At 47.3% G+C, this 21394-nt stretch overlaps 1 protein-coding gene across 1 annotated transcript in view; it reads right to left on the reverse strand.

The window, feature by feature from the left end:
• LOC123369105 (E3 ubiquitin-protein ligase RNF213-like) overlaps positions 1-21394 on the reverse strand; it is a 72695-nt gene that overhangs the window by 25756 nt on the left and 25545 nt on the right. The window contains exons 10-19 of the mRNA XM_045014466.1: positions 17685-17786; positions 17049-17264; positions 14411-14492; positions 13745-13779; positions 11234-11328; positions 6789-6939; positions 5607-5772; positions 3697-3788; positions 2207-2440; positions 82-265 (exon numbers count right to left, since the gene is read on the reverse strand). Of these exons, the coding sequence (XP_044870401.1) occupies positions 82-265; positions 2207-2440; positions 3697-3788; positions 5607-5772; positions 6789-6939; positions 11234-11328; positions 13745-13779; positions 14411-14492; positions 17049-17264; positions 17685-17786 (1357 nt within the window). The remainder of the gene's footprint in view (positions 1-81; positions 266-2206; positions 2441-3696; positions 3789-5606; positions 5773-6788; positions 6940-11233; positions 11329-13744; positions 13780-14410; positions 14493-17048; positions 17265-17684; positions 17787-21394) is intronic.

The raw sequence follows: 21394 nt of genomic DNA on the forward strand, positions 1-21394 counted from the left end.
TGGAGATCAGGCCCCACTGACTCTAATACAATGGCACCAAGGGTAGATTTGGTACCATAACCCTAGAAGTATGAAGTGTACCTGAGAGGTCGTCCCGTTCCAAGAACTTTCTCACAGAAAGCCTTTCACCTTTGGGAAATTCTCTGTCAACAGGAGAGATTGACGGGGTATTATCCCAGATATCGCCATTTTGGAAACAGTGGATCAGAGAGCGCTGCAGAATGAGAATTTCAGGCAGGTGCTGTATGTGTCGAATGTGCTGGTGCTGTAAGAGAAAAGTAACCGCCGCTTTAACATGATGCCTGTGTTCAGTGGGAGAGAAAAGATGTTATGGGGAAGGGCATTGCATGGTTTTGATGTTCCTGCAAACTTCATGGTTATGTGGGTTTCTGGCTGCTTTGCATCACTGGAGCAATGCAAATCAGCCAGCAGGGACTGGTAAATCATTCCTGAACCCCTGTGGACTTTTTAATAGTAACTACTTTATTCTACAGTTCTCTATTAGACCCTAGGAAAGCTCTGAAAAGGCCCTGCTAATCCAACCCCCTAGCATTTCATATTGGCCATTGCTAGCACACCTGGGGTAATGCAAACTCAGATTGTCCATAGGCATGTGCAGCAGTCAGCTGAAGCTGCCTGACTGGAATGGAAGCAGCAGATCACCCCTACCTTGTTTCTTTGGGCCAGATTAAGAAGTGAAGCACAAACAATGGTGTAAATTAACCCCCTTGTGAGGATAGCTGTCCTATTTCTTTACATGTGTAGCAGGAAGCCTGGTAGAAGGGGAGGAGTTTAAAGTAGGAAAAAATGGTGGTGTTTTTTGTTTTAAAGTTAGCTTAACATATATTAATTAACTGCTGTCCATAAGACACGTGAAACCCTGCCTACACTAGTTTTTTTCCTAGTCTGGACAAAGAACTTTAGGATTAGAGAGAGACAGCAGGCTACAGGCAAACTATGGTTTTCTTTATTCTAATAAAGTTCCTTGTTCAGTGTTTGAAGAAATCAGCCATTGTCACATGTCTCCCTTGCACACTGGTCAGTGAGTGTGAGTTGGCCTAAGGGAATAAACCTTACACATCATCTCGGAATCTGGCTTTATGGGCATAACTTAAACCTGTACATTCATGTTTAAATACAGATATGATGGGAAACCTAGCATAATTATCTCCTGTCTTTAAATCAAGACCTCAGTCTCTTTCTAAAAATATCCATTCTAGGCACCCAGAAACCACTGGGTGAAGGTCTCTGACCTGGGTTACACAGGAGACCAGACTATAGACAATCATAACAGCCCCTTCTGACCTCAAAATTGACAAATATTAGCTTTTTCTTTAACCTTGAATATTGCTTCATTGTGGTGGAACAATGAGTTCAGGGAGGCGAACACCAAGAAGGGAGAAGAGCTACTGATGCTGAAGGACAATGTTGGCACAAGAACAAATGGGGATAAACTGTCCAGGAATAAACATAGGCTGGAAACTAGCAGAGGAGGGAGTGTCTGGAACAGCCTCCCCGTAGGAGTGGGGCCCAACACTCTAACTGGTTTGAAGATGGAGCTTGATGAACTATGAAGGGGTTTGTATGATAAGCAATAGCAGGGGACTGGACACGATGACCCAGGAGTATATTTTTAACAGTGAGAGTAATTAACCATTGGAATAATTTACCAAGGGTCATGGAGGAGTCTCCATCACTGACTGTTTTTAAATCAACATTGGATGTTCTTCTATACTGAAGTGCTACAGCAGTGCAGCTGTGCCTCTCTAGCGTTGTAAGTGTAGACAAGCTCACAGAAACAGAGGTCAGACAAGAACAGGCTAAGAGGGCGGGACTGCCAGAAGGAGGGAGCAGCTGCAAGCCGGTGGGTGACTCTGGCAGAAACCTGGGAAGAGGTCAGGGGTGCAGACTCAACGATTGCTCTTGGTGCTGTGAGCAACAAAAGCTGTTTCCTGCTAGTTGATTCCCCGTGTTCAGAGCGACAGGACTTTGTACATTCTTTGTAAATAAACAAAACTGCAGTAAATAAAATACCAGACTCCATCAATTTCTACTTCCAACTGGAACATCCACAAGGCCCCAAACTTTGACTGGCCTGTTGGGCTGAAAAGGGGTTACAATGTATTCACATCTCTGTATATGTGTGCGCAGTTCTAACCCATGTGCCGTTTGTGTGTGCACATTACTTCAGATCATCCCAGAGCACCTTGGACAGGAGTGCCAGGAGCAGAGGGAACTGGTTTTCTCCATTTTCTTGTTGCACCAGATGGGTCAGGCGCTGGACTGTCATCCTCTGTTCAAATCTCCACATGCAGGGCATGTTGATGGGCCCGCAGGTCGGCAGGTGGCTGAAAGGCAGGGACTGGCCATCGGCTATTTTCAGGAGAATATTTGAACTATGAATTTGCTGCTTTGCAGAAGCAAGTTTCTGCTCCAGCACCTGTGGAAGTGAGATGTCAGTTAGGAATCAAGTCTTGTTATAAAGGGGCCTGGTTCTTCTCATTGATCTGAGAGGCAGCCCGGGCTGGGTCAGGGTTAAAACACTATACAAGAGATCTGGGTTCAATTCTTGGCTCTGCCACCAACTCCCTGTGTGATCTCAGAGAAGCTATTTCATGATTCTGTGTCTCCATTTCTCATCTGTAAAAAGGGGACAATAATCCTGACTTTGTCTATTTACAGTGTGAGCAGGGCTGACCCTAGACCAAATGGGGCCTCATGCGAGGAGCATCTTTGGTGCCTCCCTCCACGCAATTTGTTAAACTTTTGAATATCTTATTTATTGCATTTGTAGCTTATTTCATGGTTCTGATGCACGATTTGTATGCATGATTTATCCCTCTCAGATAAGACGATAAATTAGCTAACAAAAACAGCACCCTGAGCCTCGCACTCCCTATGACTGGCAGCCCAGGTGGTTGTTGCCTGCCCCTATATCTGGCCCTGACTGTGAGCTCTTTGGGCCAGGGACTGTCTTTCACTGTGTGTCTGCACAGCACCCGGCATGACCGGTCTTTGACCTTGGTTACTGAGTGTCTGTGCAATGCCCGACACAACAAGGTTCTGTGGGTCTGGGTTAGCAGCACCCAGCAAAACAGGGTTCTGTGGGTATGTATGTGCAGCACCTGGCACAATGTGGCTCTGTGTATGTGTCTGTGTAGTGCCCGGCACAATGGAGCTGCATGTGTGTGTCCGTGCAGCATCTGGTACAATGGAGCTGTGTGGGTGGTTGGGTGTGCGCGTGCAGCACCTGGCACAGTGGGGCCCTGAGGCCCTGATCTCAGTTAAGGGAAATAGGCCCTAATGCAATAAATAAATAAATAAATGCCAGCAGAACTCTTGGAAATGCAGAGTGGCAGGCAGTTTAACACCAGGTTCATAGACACTCAAACACAAGGGGTTTCCTCTCTAGTACGCTGAACACAATGGACAAGTTTCTGCATTGTAAAAATTAGCCAGGCTTAATATAGTCTATGTTGTTCTATCAGGTTCTTATAACACGCCCATCACTGTGGCTTCTGAGCAACAAGAGTCAAAACAATGGCATTTTAGAAATGTTGTGAGACTTCTGGTTTCATATTGTGGCATGAAAGTCTCAGGTGGACTTTTTCTGTCTCTCTCTCTCTCTCTTATCCTGAGTAAACAGCTGGCTTATTTGTGATATTTACCATGTATAGAAAATTGGTCCCCACATACCTGGAAGAACGACTGCGTTACATCTTTTAAGCACCTTTCCCACCGTACTCTGTCTTCTTTTTCATGCATGACTTTAATGGTCATGTTTGTGGCTGTAAGAAATATACAATTACACTTCAGCTTTCATCATTTAACATACAATAATGAGCAGATCTAAAGTAGAGCAGTTGCAGTAAATATTGTTGTTCATAATAGTGAAATGAATTGCAGTGTTACCAGGCAACTGGATTCCTGATTCATAAGATATAGGAGCACATTAAAATATTAGCCAGTTAAAAATCAGTTTATTAATAGGTTCCTAGGTTGTAAGGCCAGAAGAGAGCATTATGATCATCTTGTTTGATCTCCTGCATAATACTGGCCATAAAACCTCAGCCAGTGATTTCTACACCATGCCCATCACCTCTGTCTGAGCTATAGCAGATAGAAAGAGAGATCACATCTTAATGTCAAGACTCCAAGTGCTGGAGAATCCACCTCATCCCTACATGAGCTGTCCTGATGGGCCATTCTTCTTTTTCAAACATTTAGAACCTAATTTTAGACTGAATTTGTCTCACTTCAGTTTCCAGGTATTTGATCTTGTTTATTTTTCCAGATTAAAGAGTCATCTACCTTTAGAAATCTCCTTCCCTGTGAAGGCACTTTTAGACCAGGCTCATGTCACTTCATAACTTTTTCTTGGATAAACTAAATAGACTGAACTTCTTCTGTTTCTCACTCTGAGGAAGGTTTTCCAGACCTTAGATTGTTCTTATAGAACCCTTACCAATTTGCAACATCCTATTTCATGTGTGGACACCAAAACTGGACACAGTCTCCAGCAACCATCTCACCAATGCTGTATACAGAGGTAATGCCAATTCCCTTCTGCTACTTTTATATATCCAGTGGTTGCATTAGTCCCCTTAGCAGCAGAACTGCACTTTCTTTTCAGAGTCATAGAATCATAGAAGATTAGGGTTGGAAGAGACCTCAGGAGGTATCTAGTCCAACCCTCTGCTCAAAGCAGGACCAACACCAACTAAATCATCCCAGCCAGGGCTTTGTCAATCCGGGCCAGAAAAACCTCTAAGGATGGAGATTCCACCATCTCCCTAGGTAACCCATTCCAGTGCTTCACCACCCGCCTAGTGAAATAGTGTTTCCTAATATCCAATCTAGACCTCCCCCAACTTGAACTTGAACATTGCTCTTTGTTCCATCATCTGCCACCACTGAGAACAGCCAAACTCCATCCTCTTTGGAAGTCCCCTTCAGGTAGTTGAAGGCTGCTATCAAATCCCCCCTCATTCTTCTCTTCTGCAGACTAAACAAGCCCCCAGTTCCCTCAGCCTCTCCTCGTAAGTCATGTGGCCCAGCCCCTTGATCATTTTCATTGCCCTCCGCTGGACACTCTCCACTTTGTCCACATCCTTTCTGTAGTGGGGGACCCACAATACTCATGATGTGGCCTCACCAGTGCCAAATAGAGGGGAATATTCACTTCCCTCAATCTGCTGCCAATGCTCCTACTAATGCAGCCCAATATGCCATTGGCCTTCTTGGCAATGAGGGTACACTGCTGACTCATATCCAGTTTCTCATCCACTGTAATCCCCAAGTCCTTTTCTGCAGAACTGCTGCTTAGCCAGTCAGTCCCCAGCCTGTAGCAGTGCATGGGATTCTTCCGACCTAAGTGCAGGACTCTGCACTTGTCCTTTTGAACTTCATCAGATTTCTTTTGGCCCAATCCTCCAGTTTTCCAGGGTACAGACCACCATCTGGTAAGTCTGACCTAGGATCTTTGTTCCTAAATGCGTAAACCTGCATTTAGCTCTGTTAAAATGTCCCTTGGTCAAATTCACTGTACATTTTGTCATAACTACAGCAGCAGAAAAAAAAAGCCCTAAAACAAGGCGTTTCTTTACCTGCTGTGCTCTCGAGGATGTATCTGAGGAACAGGTGGACTGTCATCGTTGCATCGTCTATGTTTCTACTAAGTGACTCTGCTAGGAACTGGATGTCTTTTTCAAGGTGGTCCAAAAAGAATGTTTCTGCGTCCTGTTGCTTCACTTTCATTAGCTCCAAAATGGACTAGAAGGCAAAGTATTTCCATAGGTTAGCTCTGAGGAAGCATTTCCCCTCTTCATTGTACAGACACCTCCACAAAGGCAATGTATAACTCAGTCAAAGTTACCATTACAAATTAAAGCCTGTTAGTGGTTGTCAAGGTTCCTTCCCCACTCTGAACTTTAGGGTACAGATGTGGGGACCTGCATGAACTTCTAAGCTTAACTACCAGCTTAGATCTGGTCTTGCTGCCACCACTCCCAAATACTAACTCCCTTCTCTGGATAGTCTTGAGAGACTTCTTCACCAAGTTCCTGGTGAATACTGATCCAACCCCTTGGATCTTAACACAAGGAGAATTTAACCATCCCCCCTCCTTTCTCCCACCAATTCCTGGTGAGTCCAGATCCAATCCCCTTGGATCTTAAAAACAAGTAAAAATCAATCAGGTTCTTTAAAAGGAGGCTTTTAATTAAAGAAAGAAAGGTAAAAATCATCTCTGTAAAATCAGGATGGAAAATAACTTGACAGGGTAATCAGATTCATAGAGCCCACAGGAACCCCCTCTAGCCTTAGGTTCAAAGTTACAGCAAACAGAGGTAAATCTCTTAGCAAAAAGGAACATTTACAAGTTGAGAAAACAAAGTTAAACCTACCATGCCTTGCCTGGCTGTTACTTACAAGTCAGAAATATGAGAGACTTGTTCAGAAAGATTTGGAGAGCATGGATTGATGACTGGTCCCTCTTAGTCCCAAGAGTGACCACCAAAACAAAGAGCACAAACAAAAGCCTCCCTCCCACCAAGATTTGAAAGTATCTTGTCCCCTTATTGGTCCTTTGGGTCAGGTGTCAGCCAGGTTTCCTGAGCTTCTTAACCCTTTACAGATAAAAGGATTTTGGTGTCTCTGGCCAGGAGGGATTTTATAGTATTGTACACAGGAGGGCTGTTCCCTTCCCTTTATAGTTATGACAGTGGCGTACATACAACGCTGATGAGTTATGACAGACAGAATGTTACTGGGGGTATTTGTTTTCCCACCTGTCTATCGGTAAAAGTCCCTAGGAGCATTGAAGAATGGAGCAGTGCTCTGGCGATGCAGACTGCGGCTGCAGGCAGATCCCTCTCTGTCTCATTGTTCCGTGCGGACGGACACCCCAGCACGTAGCCTCTCTCTGTTTTATCCTTCGTGCTGTATTAAGAAACCACAATTTATTTGACAGTCACAGAGATCAGACTTTTCTCCTAAACCTTGTATTTGTTTGGTGTTTCACCCTAACCAGTTCACAACTATAGTGACTGTTGGGTCAGATTGAGGTGGGGGAAAAGCATTGGAATTTTGAACTTTCAATGAAATTTCCCCTGTAGTTCACCCCAGTAAAAATTCCCAGACAGCAGTATGGGTTTAAGTTGACACAGGGCTTGGCTACACTTACAAGTTGCAGCGCTGGGAGTTACAGCGCTGGTCATGCAGCTGTGTAGGGCCAGCGCTGGAGTGTGGCCACACTGACAGCTACCAGCGCTGCAGTGTGGCCACACTTGCAGCACTTTCCAGCGCTGTATTGAGAGGTGCATTGTGGGCAGCTATCCCACAGAGCACCTCGTCCCGTTTTGGCGCCGTTTTGGTGCTGAGTATTGTGGGAAGGGGAAGGAAGTGTGTGGGTCATTCCGCTTCCTGTTCCAACGCCCCGTGGTGCATCGCTTCACATCCCAGCATTCTGTCTTTCTGGCAACGTTTGGCACCATTGTGAGTGTCATTCTGCTCTGTGTGTGAATCGCGATTTCTGTGGGAAATGGAGCCCGAGCTGCTGAGGACTGTGCTGATGAGTGTCGCCAGCACAACACGTTTGGCAGTCGAGCTATTCCTTCAGCTCCAAAGTGACAGCGAGGAGTCTGACGATGATATCGATATCGATTCTCCTGCCGCGTGTGACACTAAAGTGCTTGTGGCATTCACGGAAATGCTCAGCACCGTTGAACGCCGCTTTTGGGCTCGGGAAACAAGCACTGAGTGGTGGGATCACATCGTCATGGAAGTCTGGGATGACGAGCAGTGGCTGCAGAACTTTCGTATGAGAAAAGCCACTTTCATGGGACTGTGTGCTGAGCTCGCCCCCACTCTGCGGCGCAAGGACACAAGATTGAGAGCTGCCCTAACGGTGGAAAAGCGGGTGGCTATTGCAATCTGGAAGCTGGCAAATCCAGACAGCTACCGGTCGGTCGGGAACCAGTTTGGAGTGGGAAAGTCGACCGTTGGAATCGTTTTGATGCAAGTTTGCAAGGCAATTAATCGCATCCTGCTAAGAAAGACCGTGACTCTGGGGAGCGTGCAGGACATTGTGGATGGCTTTGCACAAATGGGTTTCCCTAACTGTGGAGGGGCGATAGATGGGACGCATATTCCTATTCTGGCCCCCCCCCACCTGGCATCAGAGTACGTTAATCGAAAGGGGTATTTCTCTATGGTTCTCCAGGCGCTTGTGGATCACCGCGGGCGTTTCATTGACATTTACACAGGCTGGCCTGGAAAGGTGCATGATGCACGCATCTTTCGGAACAGTGGCCTGGTCAGGAAGATGCAGGCAGGGACTTTTTTCCCAGACAGGAAGATCACAGTAGGGGACGTCGAAATGCCCATTGTGATCCTTGGAGACCCCGCTTACCCGTTACTGCCTTGGCTCATGAAACCCTATACAGGGAAGCTTGACAGGAGCAAGGACCGGTTCAACTACAGGCTGAGCCGGTGCAGAATGACTGTGGAGTGTGCTTTTGGCCGTTTAAAGGCACGCTGACGTTGCTTGTATGGGAAGCTAGACTTGGGGGAAAGCAGCATCCCCGCGGTTATATCCGCTTGCTGTACCCTCCATAATATTTGTGAAGGGAAGGGTGAAACATTCAGTGAGGCATGGACCACCGAGGTTCAAGTCCTGGAGGCTGAATATGCACAGCCAGAGAGCAGGGCTAATAGAGAGGCCCAGCACAGGGCTTCAAGGATTAGGGATGCCTTGAGGGAAGAATTTGAGGCTGAAAGCCAACAGTAATGTTTGCTGACTTGCATGGGAGTGAATTGCACTGTTTACACTGTTATTCTATTATCCCTAAAATGATTTGCCTCTTTCTTTACTGGGCTAAGGTATCTTTCACTGTCTGCTATAATAAAGACTGTTTTCAAAGCCAAGAATTGTTTTATTGTAAAGAAAAAAATTCCTTGACAGACAGACACACAACATTTCATGAACACAAGAGGGAAGGGGTGTGGGTTGGTGAACTGTACAGTCACAAGTTTGCATATGTCCTGTCTGGAGTGCTGTTTAACGAATCCTGCACTTCAGGGTGCATATACTGCATGGTGATGGGGGTTGAGTGCAGAGGGTAAGGGTGGTAGGTATCAGGGCTGGTTGGTGAACGTACAGGTGTTGGAGGCAGCTGGTGGTGGTAAGAAACTGAATGCTGGGGAAAGGCGGTTTGAGCTGACATTGGGGCACAAGGAAAAAAGCTTTGGGACGGGGGGGGGCTGTGGGGCAGCACGGGACTGCTCTGCCTGCATGGCTACGATAGCCTTGAGAGAGTCCGCTTGGCTCGACAGGATCTCTAGCAGCTGGTTTGTGCTTTTCCTCTTTGCCACAGCGTTTCTACGCCAATGTCTCTGGCGGATCATGCTTTCCTTCTCTCGCCACTCCTTCAATTCCTTTCTCTCTGCAGCAGAGTGATGAAGAACAGTCTTCAGCAGGTCCTCTTTGCTCTTTCGGGGATTTTTTCTCAAATTTTGTAGCCTCTGTGCTGTGGAACATCTGCCCACTCCAGGAGTCAAGGTCACTGTAGAAACCCAGAAATGAAACATTTAACAGGGGCAGCATTGTATCCACTATCTCCAGACATGAATTGTTACACTGAGGGAGTTCGCACTTTAACATTCTTTTCCCACACGCATAACACGACAGAAGCCACGAAATGGTGAGTGATGGGTGATTATACAGGGAGAAGTGGGGCTTGATTGATAGAGGGGAGCTGGTTGCTTCGGGTAATCTGGAGTGATAGAGGGGTTGAGTGAAGATGCAGCTGCAGGGGTGATCTTCACTATCTACCTATCTCTTCACTAAAGAGTCTCCCAACATTTTTCACAGGAGTTAATCCTGCAAGATATCTCCCTGCTGCGAGTCACTAGGGGACAGCGGGAGGCTCTTTTACAGCAATGTGGATTCCGCCCGGGACCCTACGCGGCTTGCCTGTGTTCAGAAATGATCCCCCCCCCACTCGCGGAACAGTGGCGCGGACACGTCAGCGTGACTGGGACAAGAAACACAGTGGCTCTCCCTATAAACCTGCGCAGGCATATTGCCCACGCTCTGGCTGAAACTTTTGCTGAGATAACTGAAGCAGATTACCGCGACGTGATAGACCACATCAACGGGCTATTCCACATCTAGAGGCTGGCATGCATGCAGCCATAACCCCCCTTCCTCTCCAGAAACATTTCCACCCAGAAAATAAAAGCCGCTTACCGTTAACCTGCTCCTCTGCTTGTCCTTCTGCAACTGCTGGCTGCTGCGATTGGGTACTTTCCTCCTGGCTTGAGAAGAGCTCCTGGCTGCATGCCCACTCTGGGGTGTCTTCCCCCATCCCAGTAGCTTCACTCGTGGTTTCCTCCCCCTCCCCCCGCCGCCGCCTCCGCCTCCTCCTCCTGTCCCCCAGCCTGCTCAGAAGTGTCCATCGTTATCCTGGGATTGGCAGTGGGGTCACCCCCAAGTATCTCGTCCATCTCCCTGTAAAAACGGCAGGTCGTGGGGGCAGCTCCGGATCGGCGATTCCCCTCGCGGGCTTTGTAATAGGCACTCCGCAGCTCCTTAACTTTCACCCTGCATTGTAGTGCGTCCCGATCATGGCCCCTATCCAGCATGGACCTTGATATCTGCTCAAAGATATCGTAATTCCTACGGCCGGAGCGCAGCTGTGCCTGCACTGATTCCTCCCCCCCAAACACTGATGAGGTCCAGCAGCTCGCCATTGCTCCATGCTGGGGCTCGTTTGCCACGTGGAGGCATGGTCACCTGGAAAGATTAACTGATTGCACTCCACACCTGGCTGCAGCAAACAGGAAGGAGATTTTTAAAATTCCCGGGGCATTTAAAGGGCTGGTCACCTGAGGCAAGAGCAGTAGAGTGCAAACTGATGAGCAGAGTGGCTGAACAGGAATTCTGGGATAACTCCTTATTCCCTGGAGGACACTTAAAGCGCTGGTGAGTGTCCACACCTGCTGAGCAGCGCTGGATCACCAGCGCTGCACTCCTTATACCCCTGCCGGGATGGGTTTTCAGCCAGCGCTGCAACCAGGGAGTTGCAGCGCTGGTTGTGCCCTGCAAGTGTGGACGGGGTGTAATTGCAGCGCTGGAAAGCCTCCACCAGCGCTGCAACTTGTAAGTGTAGCCAAGCCCACAGTCCCTTTCATTCCTTTTACATTACATGCAAAAAAGTGATTTTAAACTTACATATCTACTTCCTCAAATCCCTGGACCGGTTTGTGATTAGCCCCACCGACCTCGGAGCCACACAGACACTTGATAATAAACCAGGGCCGTCCGCACTGTTGTCACAGAAATAATGTCAGAATTAGTCACTTGTTAAAGAACCAGCAATGCAACAGTTGTATGGTGGTTTGCTCAGCTGCTAGCCAGACAGCACCACTCTGCAGCTGAGCAAGAAACAGACTGTGCACAAACCGCTGGAGGCAGAAATGTTCCAAAGACTGAACAGAAAAGACAGTGAGTGTGCAACACACTGGCCGTGTGTCCAGGATCATGTTTCTCAAAGTACCCTAGTGGAGTTAGGGCTTGTCTACCCAGCCCCTCAGTGCACGGCAAGTCGGGGTGTGAACGTACATGCACTAACTGTCTGTGTGTCTCCTGCTCCTGCACACTAAAAGTGCTGTTGAACCAGCAGTACGTCCAAGTGCAATATGGAACATTTAGTGCACAAGAGGCAGCAGTGTCCACACAGTGACTTAGTGTGCAGGACGGTGTGCTGTAGTTCACACCTCGGCTTGCCGCACACAAAGTGGCCATGTGGACAAGCCCCATGGCTCCTCAAACACACTGAAATTCAGGGGGGGCAATCCCTAGCTCCCTTTGTGTGTATAAAGCTGTGGTCTCACCAAATGTATGCAGAATGAGCATGACTGCTAGTGGCAGGCAAAACCAGATCGGTCACTGTTTAAAACCTCATTGCTAGATTGGAGGAGGAGGGTAAGGTGCAGGGAACCAAGGCCTGCAGTTGAGAAGGCCCAGAACCACCAAGGCAAATCCTGACTAAGTCCCAATTTCAGACATCACTGCAAGCCACAAAACTCCTGCTCAGCTACCACCTAACCCTGTAGCACCTACACTCACTGAGCGCCTCTGCTCTCAGGGGACAAGTTCCCTCAGTGCTGAAGTTTGTGCCTCTGGGCATGTGCACTGCCGCCTCCCTCTAGGTGTCCAAATGCCGATCTCTGCCTCAGCCCCAGAGCAACCCATGAAACAGGGGAAGACAGGAAAAGGAGCCTGTTCAAAACCTAGCAAGAGGAGAAGGTTCCTTCACACGTTTCAGTCCAGTGGTTAGAGCACTCACCCCAGGTGTGGGAAGTTCAGGTTTAATTGCCCCCCTGGCCCAAAGGATTTGACCTGGGGGGCTCCTACTTTAGCCACTGAGCTATGAGATAATCTGATGGGGCTCCCTCAGTCTCTCCTGGTGAAGCTGTTCCGCTGTGGCTAAGCAATGAGTCATTGGAACAAGGGGACTGGACCCCTGGATCTCCCACCTCTCTAATCACTGGATTGGAGCCTCCTTCTCACCACCACTACCTCCTCCTCCTCCTCCAGTTGTTTTGTGTGGAGTGACACAGGCTTCATACAGATGCAGCTTTGGATATGATGAAACTCTAGTATCACAGGGGACTAGCTTGGATGCACAGCAGTGAAAATCTCAATCTTTGTGTGGAGTGACACAGAAATGACTTAGGCTCCTAAGCCCCCTGACTCTAGGGGAGGGGTTCCCGTTCATGGATCACTAGGCAGAGCCAGGCTGGCGCCTCCCTGCAGCCTGGACCAAGGCATCTACCTTTGTGAGTCGGGGGAAGGGCTTAGTACATACTCCACTGATCGGCATCTCCCATTGGCTGGCTTAGGCAGTTCCTCGCCTGGCATGCTGGCTTGGTGTGTTACATTGTCATGTCTGTCTCTGCCCAGGCATTGTACAGGGAGCTAGGCACCTAACTTGGGCTCTATGGATACCACTGCTGCTCCTGTGCTTTTCTAGGCAACCAAAAGTTAGGTGTTGCAACGTGCAATGTCACAACACCTAACTCCTTTGTGGAGCTGGGCCTAAGGCACTTGCATGGCAAAAGCAACTACCTCTACAAACACCCCATGTTTTGTTCCTACAGGCCATGCCAGGGACTCTTTATAGTCTATAACTGTCTCCACAGACACATCTACACATGGAACCCGCACTTACCAGTGTGGTGCCCAGCCCAGCTCTAGCGATGGCCGGGCCGTATGCAGAGGTTGATGAGCCTGTTGCAGCCTGGGCTAAGAGAGGTGGGTCTTTCGGCTCAGGCAGGAAAGAATTATGCTCTTAGCACTGGAGGAGGCAGGTTCAGCCCCCACACAAGGGTTGTACCATTCTTTTTGAAGGGGGGGATGCCATAGGAAGGGGCTACATGCAGATACAGGTTTGGATATAAAACTCTCGTATCACAGGAGACTAGCTTGGGGATGCACAGCAGTGAAAATCTCAAGCCCAGACACTACGTCAGCCCTAATGTGAAGGTTTGGTGCAATTTAAGTGCATATTTCGATGTAGGGAGATCAGGTCTGGAGTCAGCTTTGGCCTCCGGATCCTTGTCTCGGTGTCAAGTAGTTGTGTCTCAAGAAATCTGACATGTACATTCCAGAGACACAGAGACAAAAGCAAGAGGCTGAAGATACATCCTCAATGAACAACAGCTATGAAGAGACACTTACATCTTCAATGCGCCAGTACTGCCCACATTGGCATCCTGTGTGTGAGAGGGAAGGAGACCAATCAGCTACTGATACAGTCACGCAAACAACACTAATGATAACGCACCAGAACCTCAGCTCGGGTGGATCAGCACGGCCCCAGTGACTCCTATGGAGCGATGACCAATTCTCCCCAGCTGTGGATCTGGTCTCATCGAATTGGAGCTACAGCTCATTTACATCAGCTGGGAACCTGGTCCCAAACTTCCTGCTTCCATAAAAAATGACCTTGTGAATCAACATTCTAAACCAGATTTCTGGTCAGTTTGAAATGCGGTCACTGCAGGACCACATTGGAGGGACATAGCTGGTTTTAACCAGCCTTTACCTATCCCTTGTACCAAGACTGACAGACCCTTTTGCAAACTTGCTCTAATTTAAGACCAGTTCCTACAGCCTCAGGGCACTTTTCTGTTAAGCAAGGCTCAGCTGGACTCAGCTGTGTCCCAGCATTGCCCCATTTTGCAGTGGCTTGCAAAGGAGGTGGCACAGGAACATCTCTGTATGTATACACTATTAGAGTTAAGCCAAATGGCTGCCTCCTAGCAAATACACCTGGTGTTACAATAATGAGGCATTTAAAAGCAGCCAGAGAAAATATTGATATAAAGTTTTTCTGAGACTTACTCCACAGTTTTTCAAGCTGATTGTTTTTCCAATTTGTCACATCAAAGAGAAGGTCGCCCGGCATGGTCGGAAGGTAGGTCCCCTTGTAAACAAACCACAGTTGGACACCTTTACTACAGCACTGGGGCAGAGCAGAAGGAAGGGCTTGTGGATAGAGCATTGGATGGGGATTCGGGAGATACAGGTTTCATTCTTGGCACTGCCCAGATGCACAGTGACAAAGATCAGAACCTCACTGTACCAAGTTGTGACACTGCAGTCTATATGATTTTATAAAAATAAGCTAATGAGTGAATATAGTGTAATTGGAATGTGCTTCATGCAAAAGGTCTCTTGTAAGGTATCATTACAAAGCTTATAATCTACTGAGTGTGATAATCCAATTTGTATAAATGTACCTCTCTTGTATCTGAAACTAGAAACATGAAATATAACTCTGAGGTCCTACTGTAGTTATGCAAAGTGTGGGCCACTAATGGTGGCTTGGAATCTTGATGGCTCCCATCAACCAGGACAATTGACTGTGGATGGCTCTGTTTGCAGGCAGGCCTTCCTGTGAGTCAGGCTGGGACAAATGAAGGCTTGGGGTCTTACAGTGACATGTGATCATGTCACCTGAACTGGAATCCATCTTTAACCTGGTGTTTTCCATTGAGGAGGAGAGGTGGGAACCCAGAGGGACAAAGGATTCCCGTCTTATGAAAAAGATATATAAATGGGTGGAACAGAAGAAAGAGGGGCAGCCATCATGATGAATTCCCTAGCTACCACCTGAGCTGGAACAAGGGCTATAAGGATTGTGCCCAGACTAGGAAGGTGTCCAGTCTGAGAAAAGAAACTTATTGAAACATCTCTAAGGGTGAGATTTTACCTGTATTCAGTTGTATTACTGTATTAGGTTTAGATTTGCGTGTTTTATTTTATTTCACTTGGTAATTCACTTTGTTCTGTCTGTAACTACTTGGAACCACTTAAATCCTACTTTCTGTATTTAATAAAATCACTTTTAACTTATTAATTAACCCAGAGTATGTGTTAATACCCGGGGGGGGGGGAGGAGGACAAACAGCTGTGTATATCTCTCTATCAGGGTTATAGAGGGCGAACAATTTATGAGTTTACTTTGTATAAGCTTTATACAGGGTAAAACGGATTTATTTGGGTTTAGACCCCATTGAGAGTTGGGCATCTGAGTGTTAAAGACAGGAACACTTCTGTTAGCGGATTTCAGTTAAGTCAGCAGCTTTTGGGCACTTGGTTCAGACCCTGGGTCTGTGTTGGAGCAGACGGGTGTATCTGGCTCAGCAAGACAGGCTGCTGGATTCCCAGGCTGGCAGAGGGAAAGCAGGGGCAGAAGTAGTCTTGGCACATCAGGTGGCAGTTCCCATGGGGGTTTCTGTGATCCAACCCGTCACAGTAAGCACTGCACAAACACGAAGCGACTAAGATCAGAATCCCATCAGGCTGGGTGCTTCACAGAGGCCCAGTGACTAAGATCCGAACTCATTGCATCAAGCACTGCACAGACACACAGCGACCGATATCGGGACTCTGTTGTGCCAGGTGCCCACAGACACATAATGAGACAATCCCTGCCCCAGTGATGCTTACAATATAAATAGACAAGAGGTGAGAGGAGAAACTAAGGATAAGAAAGATTCAGTGACTTGCCCAAGTCACCCAAGTCTGTGGCAGAGCTGGGAACAGAACCCAGGAAACCTGAGTCTTAGTCCAGTGCCCTGTCTGGGATGATTTAGTTGGGGATTGGTCCTGCTCTGAGCAGGGGGTTGGACTAGATACCTCCTGAGGTCCCTTCCAGCCCTGATATTGTATGATTATATGATAATGTTCTATTGCAAACATCAGAGGGGTAGCCGTGTTAGTCTGGTTCTGTAAAAGCAGCAAAGAATCCTGTGGCACCTTATAGACTAACAGACGTTTTGCAGCATGAGCTTTCGTGGGTGAATACCCACTTCTTCGGATGCATGACTTGCATCCGAAGAAGTGGGTATTCACCCACGAAAGCTCATGCTGCAAAACGTCTGTTAGTCTATATTGCAAACAGACACACACAGATGGTCAGGCCTCCAGACAGCTAATCCAGGGCTCCAAACAGGGGTAACGGTGAAATTCTCTGGCTTGGGTCATGCAGGAGGTCAGACTAGATGGTTAAAATGGTCTTTTCTGGCCTGAAATTCTATGAATACTATTTCCCTGGAGCCCCCAGAACCTAAGGCAGATGCTGACATGCACATATCCCCAGCATTCGTCACTGTAGAAGGGGGAAAATCAAATAGGGACTTTGTGGGGTTTTGGAACAGAAAATCCAAAGGTCTCTGGTTAGTGACTGGTTAGTGATTTGAGTTAAGAGAAAGGGATGAGATCCAAAAGCAAAGTATGGTGCATGGTGCTGGCCATGATTTCAGATGATTTCAAATATATCTGTATTTATAGGGACTGATCGTAAGTTCCTCCCACACTCAAAAATTGCTGTAACTGACACTGCAGACAGAAATGGTCCCTGGCCTGATACTAGGTTCAGGGCTGGTGGTATGAAGGGGATGAGGGCACTGACTTCACAATGCTTCTGGGGCTGAGGAGGGATGCACTCACTTTGCAGAAAAAGCTTTAGACTCACCGTGACAGCGCTGGGCTGGAAGCAGATGGATTTGAATAGCTCGGTGAGTGGGTGCTGGGACAGGGTCAGCGTGACAGCAGTATGCAGCACCACTTCCAGCAGGGCTGCGTTCTCCTGGCTGCTCACGTCACTCATGATCTTTTCCAATTTGTTTTCCACAGATTCTTCTGAGGGCAACGATGCCTGTAGGAGCCTCTCCATGTGCTTTGTGATGGTCTATATGACAATTAAATAAAACAGAGAGGGGTTTAATGGGCTCCACTTTTCACATTTCACTCCAGAGGGTCACGCTGATCTCTGTTGTGTTTCATAATCAGGGTGAAATTCAGCACAAGACCAAGGTGTGGTGTTCAGTGATTGCTCAGTGCATAGAAGCTTGTTCTATGTCTGGTTCCAACTGGCTGTGATAACGACAAGAGATTCAGAGCACCTCTCCTGACTCTCGGTCTGGGAAGCTAAGTCCCTAAAGGGACATTCCCTATAACTACTTTAGGCACCAGTTAAGTCCCATTCAGGTCCTATGTGGCAGATCCTCAGCTGGTGTAAATTGTGCTGGTTTCTGCACAGGGGTGAATTTCACTTGAACAGAATCACAAACCGAACCGTGTTCCATTAAAATAAAAAACAGTCACTCACTGTTAGTTGCTTGGCTTCTTCAGGGTCTGTGTTTTTAATGTGGCCTCTTGCTCTGTCTAGAGTCACCTGCATCAGTGGTTCATTGGAGCTGACTTTTATGTCCTAAAGAAATAAATTCTTTTGTTATAAAGAAGCTGTTCAGGTATAATTTATGTATTTATTTATTAAGGCACATCATTCTACACCGAGAGGTCACTAGAGAATCCTATTAGACCAGTTACATTTGAAGGTTAATCAAAATGTTTTTCATGTATTTTATTATTAATTATTATTCTCATTATATTTATTGTTTTATTATTTGTATTATGGCAGTGTCTAGAAGCCCCCGTCTTGATTGGGGCCCATAGTGCCAGGCACTGCCCAGACACAGAGCAACTGACATCAGTGCCCCATTTGCATTGGGCGCTGCACAAATACACAAGTCTGGTCTACACTATAGACCTAGATTGGTATAAGTATATTGCTCAGGGTGTGAAAAATACACACCCCTGAGTGATGTAGTTATGCCGGCCTAACCCCCCACATGAAGAGCCTCTCCTGCTGACGTAGCACCACGTGTCGGGGAGGGATTACCTACACCGATGGGCTCTCCTGTCAACCTATAGCATCTTCATTAATGTGCTACAACAGAGCCATTGCACCGCTGCAGAGTTTAAGTGTAGACCTACTCACGGTAGTTGAGATCAGCACCCCATTGTGCAAGGTGTTGAACAGACATGTACTGAGAGACTGTCTCTGCCAGAGCTCTCCCTTGGGTACGGCGAATCGGGGTGACTGCCCCGGGCCCCATGCTTTCGAGGGCCCCGAGCTTGGATAAAATCGTGAGAAGGTGGGTGGGGAGGTGAGGTGGGAAGCGGGCGGGCAAGGTGGGGAGGCGAATGGGGAGGTGAGCGGCAGGAGGGCAGCCGGGAGAGGGGTGAAGAGGCAGGCAGTCGGGCGGTGGAGTGAGGAGGTAGGCGGTGGCCACCCCCCTTTCAGAACCTCCCCCTTCCCCCAGTGCTTCCTGCCTGCCGGCAGCCCCGTCAATCAGTGCCTCCCCCTCCCTCTCAGCGCCTATCACCTGTTGTGGATCAGATGTTTTACCTGCGGCATCAGGAGGTGCTGAGGAGGGGAGAGGTGCAAGGGCACAGCACGCTCAGGGGAGGGGGCAGAAAAGGGAAGGGCAGGGAAGAGGCAGGGTGGGGTGGGGAAGAGGCAGGGCGGGGGAGGCCTTGAGGGAAAGGGTGGACTGGGGGTGGGGCCTGGGCAGAGCCAGGGGGAGCACCCCCCAGCAGATTAGAAAGTGTCCCAGGACCTGCACTTCCCTAGGGACAGCTTTGGTCTCTGCCACAAAGAGCTCTCAATCTAATGACCAAAATCATTTTGAAAGTAAAACTCAAAAGCGCAAAGGTAATATCTTACCAATTCTGTGTGTTGAAACAGTTTTTTGCTTATCAGGAAGTACAAAATTGCTTTCATGTGAATACAAAGCTCTTGAATTCACCATCCCATAGAAAGAAGATGAAAACCATTCATACAGTTTCTGTAAGCATAACATTCTGTCACCTTTGGAAGCCACTTACCTGTGAAGTCTCAATCCCAGGGGGGAAAATCCACTGCTCTTGCCGAAGAATCTTCTGCATTATTTTCAGCCCATAGAAATTACAAAGATTTCTAATAAGGAATATTTGAGGCCAAGGTGTTTGGGCCTTTTCAACCAGATTTTTCATGGAATTCACAAGTTGGGACTGTTTCTCTGCAGTTTCAGCCCTGGTCCCTGGATTCTGGTCTGCAGCTGCCAAGCAGAGTTCAGTATTAGCCCCAAACCAATGCAATATTGCTGACTAGCTTCACAGTTGTTCAAAGCACATACACAATGAAATCCCTGAAGTAATGTTACCATAGTATTTAAGATAAAAGGGAAAAAAGGAGGAAGTCAAGAAAGACCCCATTTGAATAGATACATTTAATCTGAACCAGAAGGAACAGTCCTTCCACTAACCCTTCTGTAGTGAAGACAGGGCCGGCTCTGGCTTTTTTGCCGCCCCAAGCAAAAAAACCCAAAACCTGCAGGGCGGCCAGAAGCGAAACAAACAAACAAACAAACAAAAAAACCATAAAAAAACACAGGGTCGGGGGCAGCATGCCTTTGGGAGGTCCCTGGTCCCACAGATTCGGCGGCATGCCTGCGGGAGGTCCGCCGGTCCCATGGCTTCGGTGTACCTGCTGCTGAATTGCCGCCGACTCCGTGGGACCGGCAGACATCCCACAGGCATGCCGCCGAAGGCAGCCTGACTGCCGCCCTTGCAGGGACCAGCAGGGCGCCCCCCGTGGCTTGCCACCCCAGGCACGTGCTTGGAGCGCTGGTGCCTGGAGCCGCTGCTGAGTGAAGATTTACTATTATAAAATGCAATACCATCTTCCAGTGGAAAATTGCTTCATGGATAAAATTCACCCTGTAAGAATAAATGAGGCCGTCATGAATTTTTTGGAACAGTCAGTTTGGTCTGGCAGAACCTACAGCATTCAGAGAGGTCAGATACTTTTACAGAGTCACCGATTTTAAGGTAACAAAGGCCCATTGTGTCCATTCAGTCCACCTCCTATATAATCTTGTAAATCAAGATTGGATATTTTTCTAAAAGCTCTGCTCCAGGAATTATTTGGGGGACATTCTTTGGCCTGTGCTGTACAAGAGGTCAGACTAGATCAGTGGTTTCCAAAATGTTACAGGGGGTTCTCAGGAAAAAATTCCCTAATGGTGGACAGAGCTGTCTCTAGGGACCCCGGGCAGCATGGGGCCAGCAGCCTGGAGCCCCTGGACTTCCAAGAGCTAAGCAGATCAAAGCAAACATATCTATATCACACTGAGGAGATTTAAACTTCAAGACTCCTTATAAGAAATGGAAAGGGAGGTGGATATTTTTGCTGTTTTTAAAATTAAATAGGCAGCTAGCCTTGTTTTTAAAATGATTATGAAGAACAAGTTTAAGTTTGTTGTAACTTGTGTTGTTCGCGTGGACTGCACAAGACCTGAATGCTTGTGTAGGAGGAACTCTTTGAGTTGGCTTCTTAAATACCGTCCTGCTGTTTCACATCTGATACTCCTTGATGAAACATAGGTGCCTTGTTTTATAACAGGCTTATTCAAAGTGATACAAGTTACGAAAGTGAGATCTTGGAAGAGTGTTGCCGTTTTCATAATGTAATCAAAATACTATAATGATAAATAATAAGTAATAATAAATAGTGTGTAATAAGCATGTCATAAAAACAAATTGTGTATTTCCAAGCTCACTCCTTTTATAATTTATTTTCAGGTAAAGGAGAAAATCCCTGGAAATATTCATTTTTAGGAGGGGGTTCGTGAGACTTGACATTTTAGTGAAAGGGGTTCACAGGTTGTTAAAGTTTGGGAACCACTGGACTACATGATCACAACAATGTCTTCTGATCTGCGAATCTATGAATAACCTGGGCCAGAGAATCTCCCCCAGTGATTCCTGCATCTGGCCCAATAATTCCTGGCTGAGCTAGAGCAGAGCTTTGAGAAAGAGACATCTATTTTTGATGTAAACACTTTAAAAATGATTTAAAGAAGCTTTTATCCTATCTTTTAATTTGGTGACCTCATACCAAGTGAAATTGGGAGGAAAGATCATTTCACTAAAATCAGCTGGCTAAATGTGCTGTCCATACAGAAGTGGGGCACTTATTATTGTAGGTACCAC

Source organism: Mauremys mutica, chromosome 4 (genome assembly GCF_020497125.1).
Source record: "Mauremys mutica isolate MM-2020 ecotype Southern chromosome 4, ASM2049712v1, whole genome shotgun sequence".
NCBI lineage: Eukaryota > Metazoa > Chordata > Testudines > Geoemydidae > Mauremys > Mauremys mutica.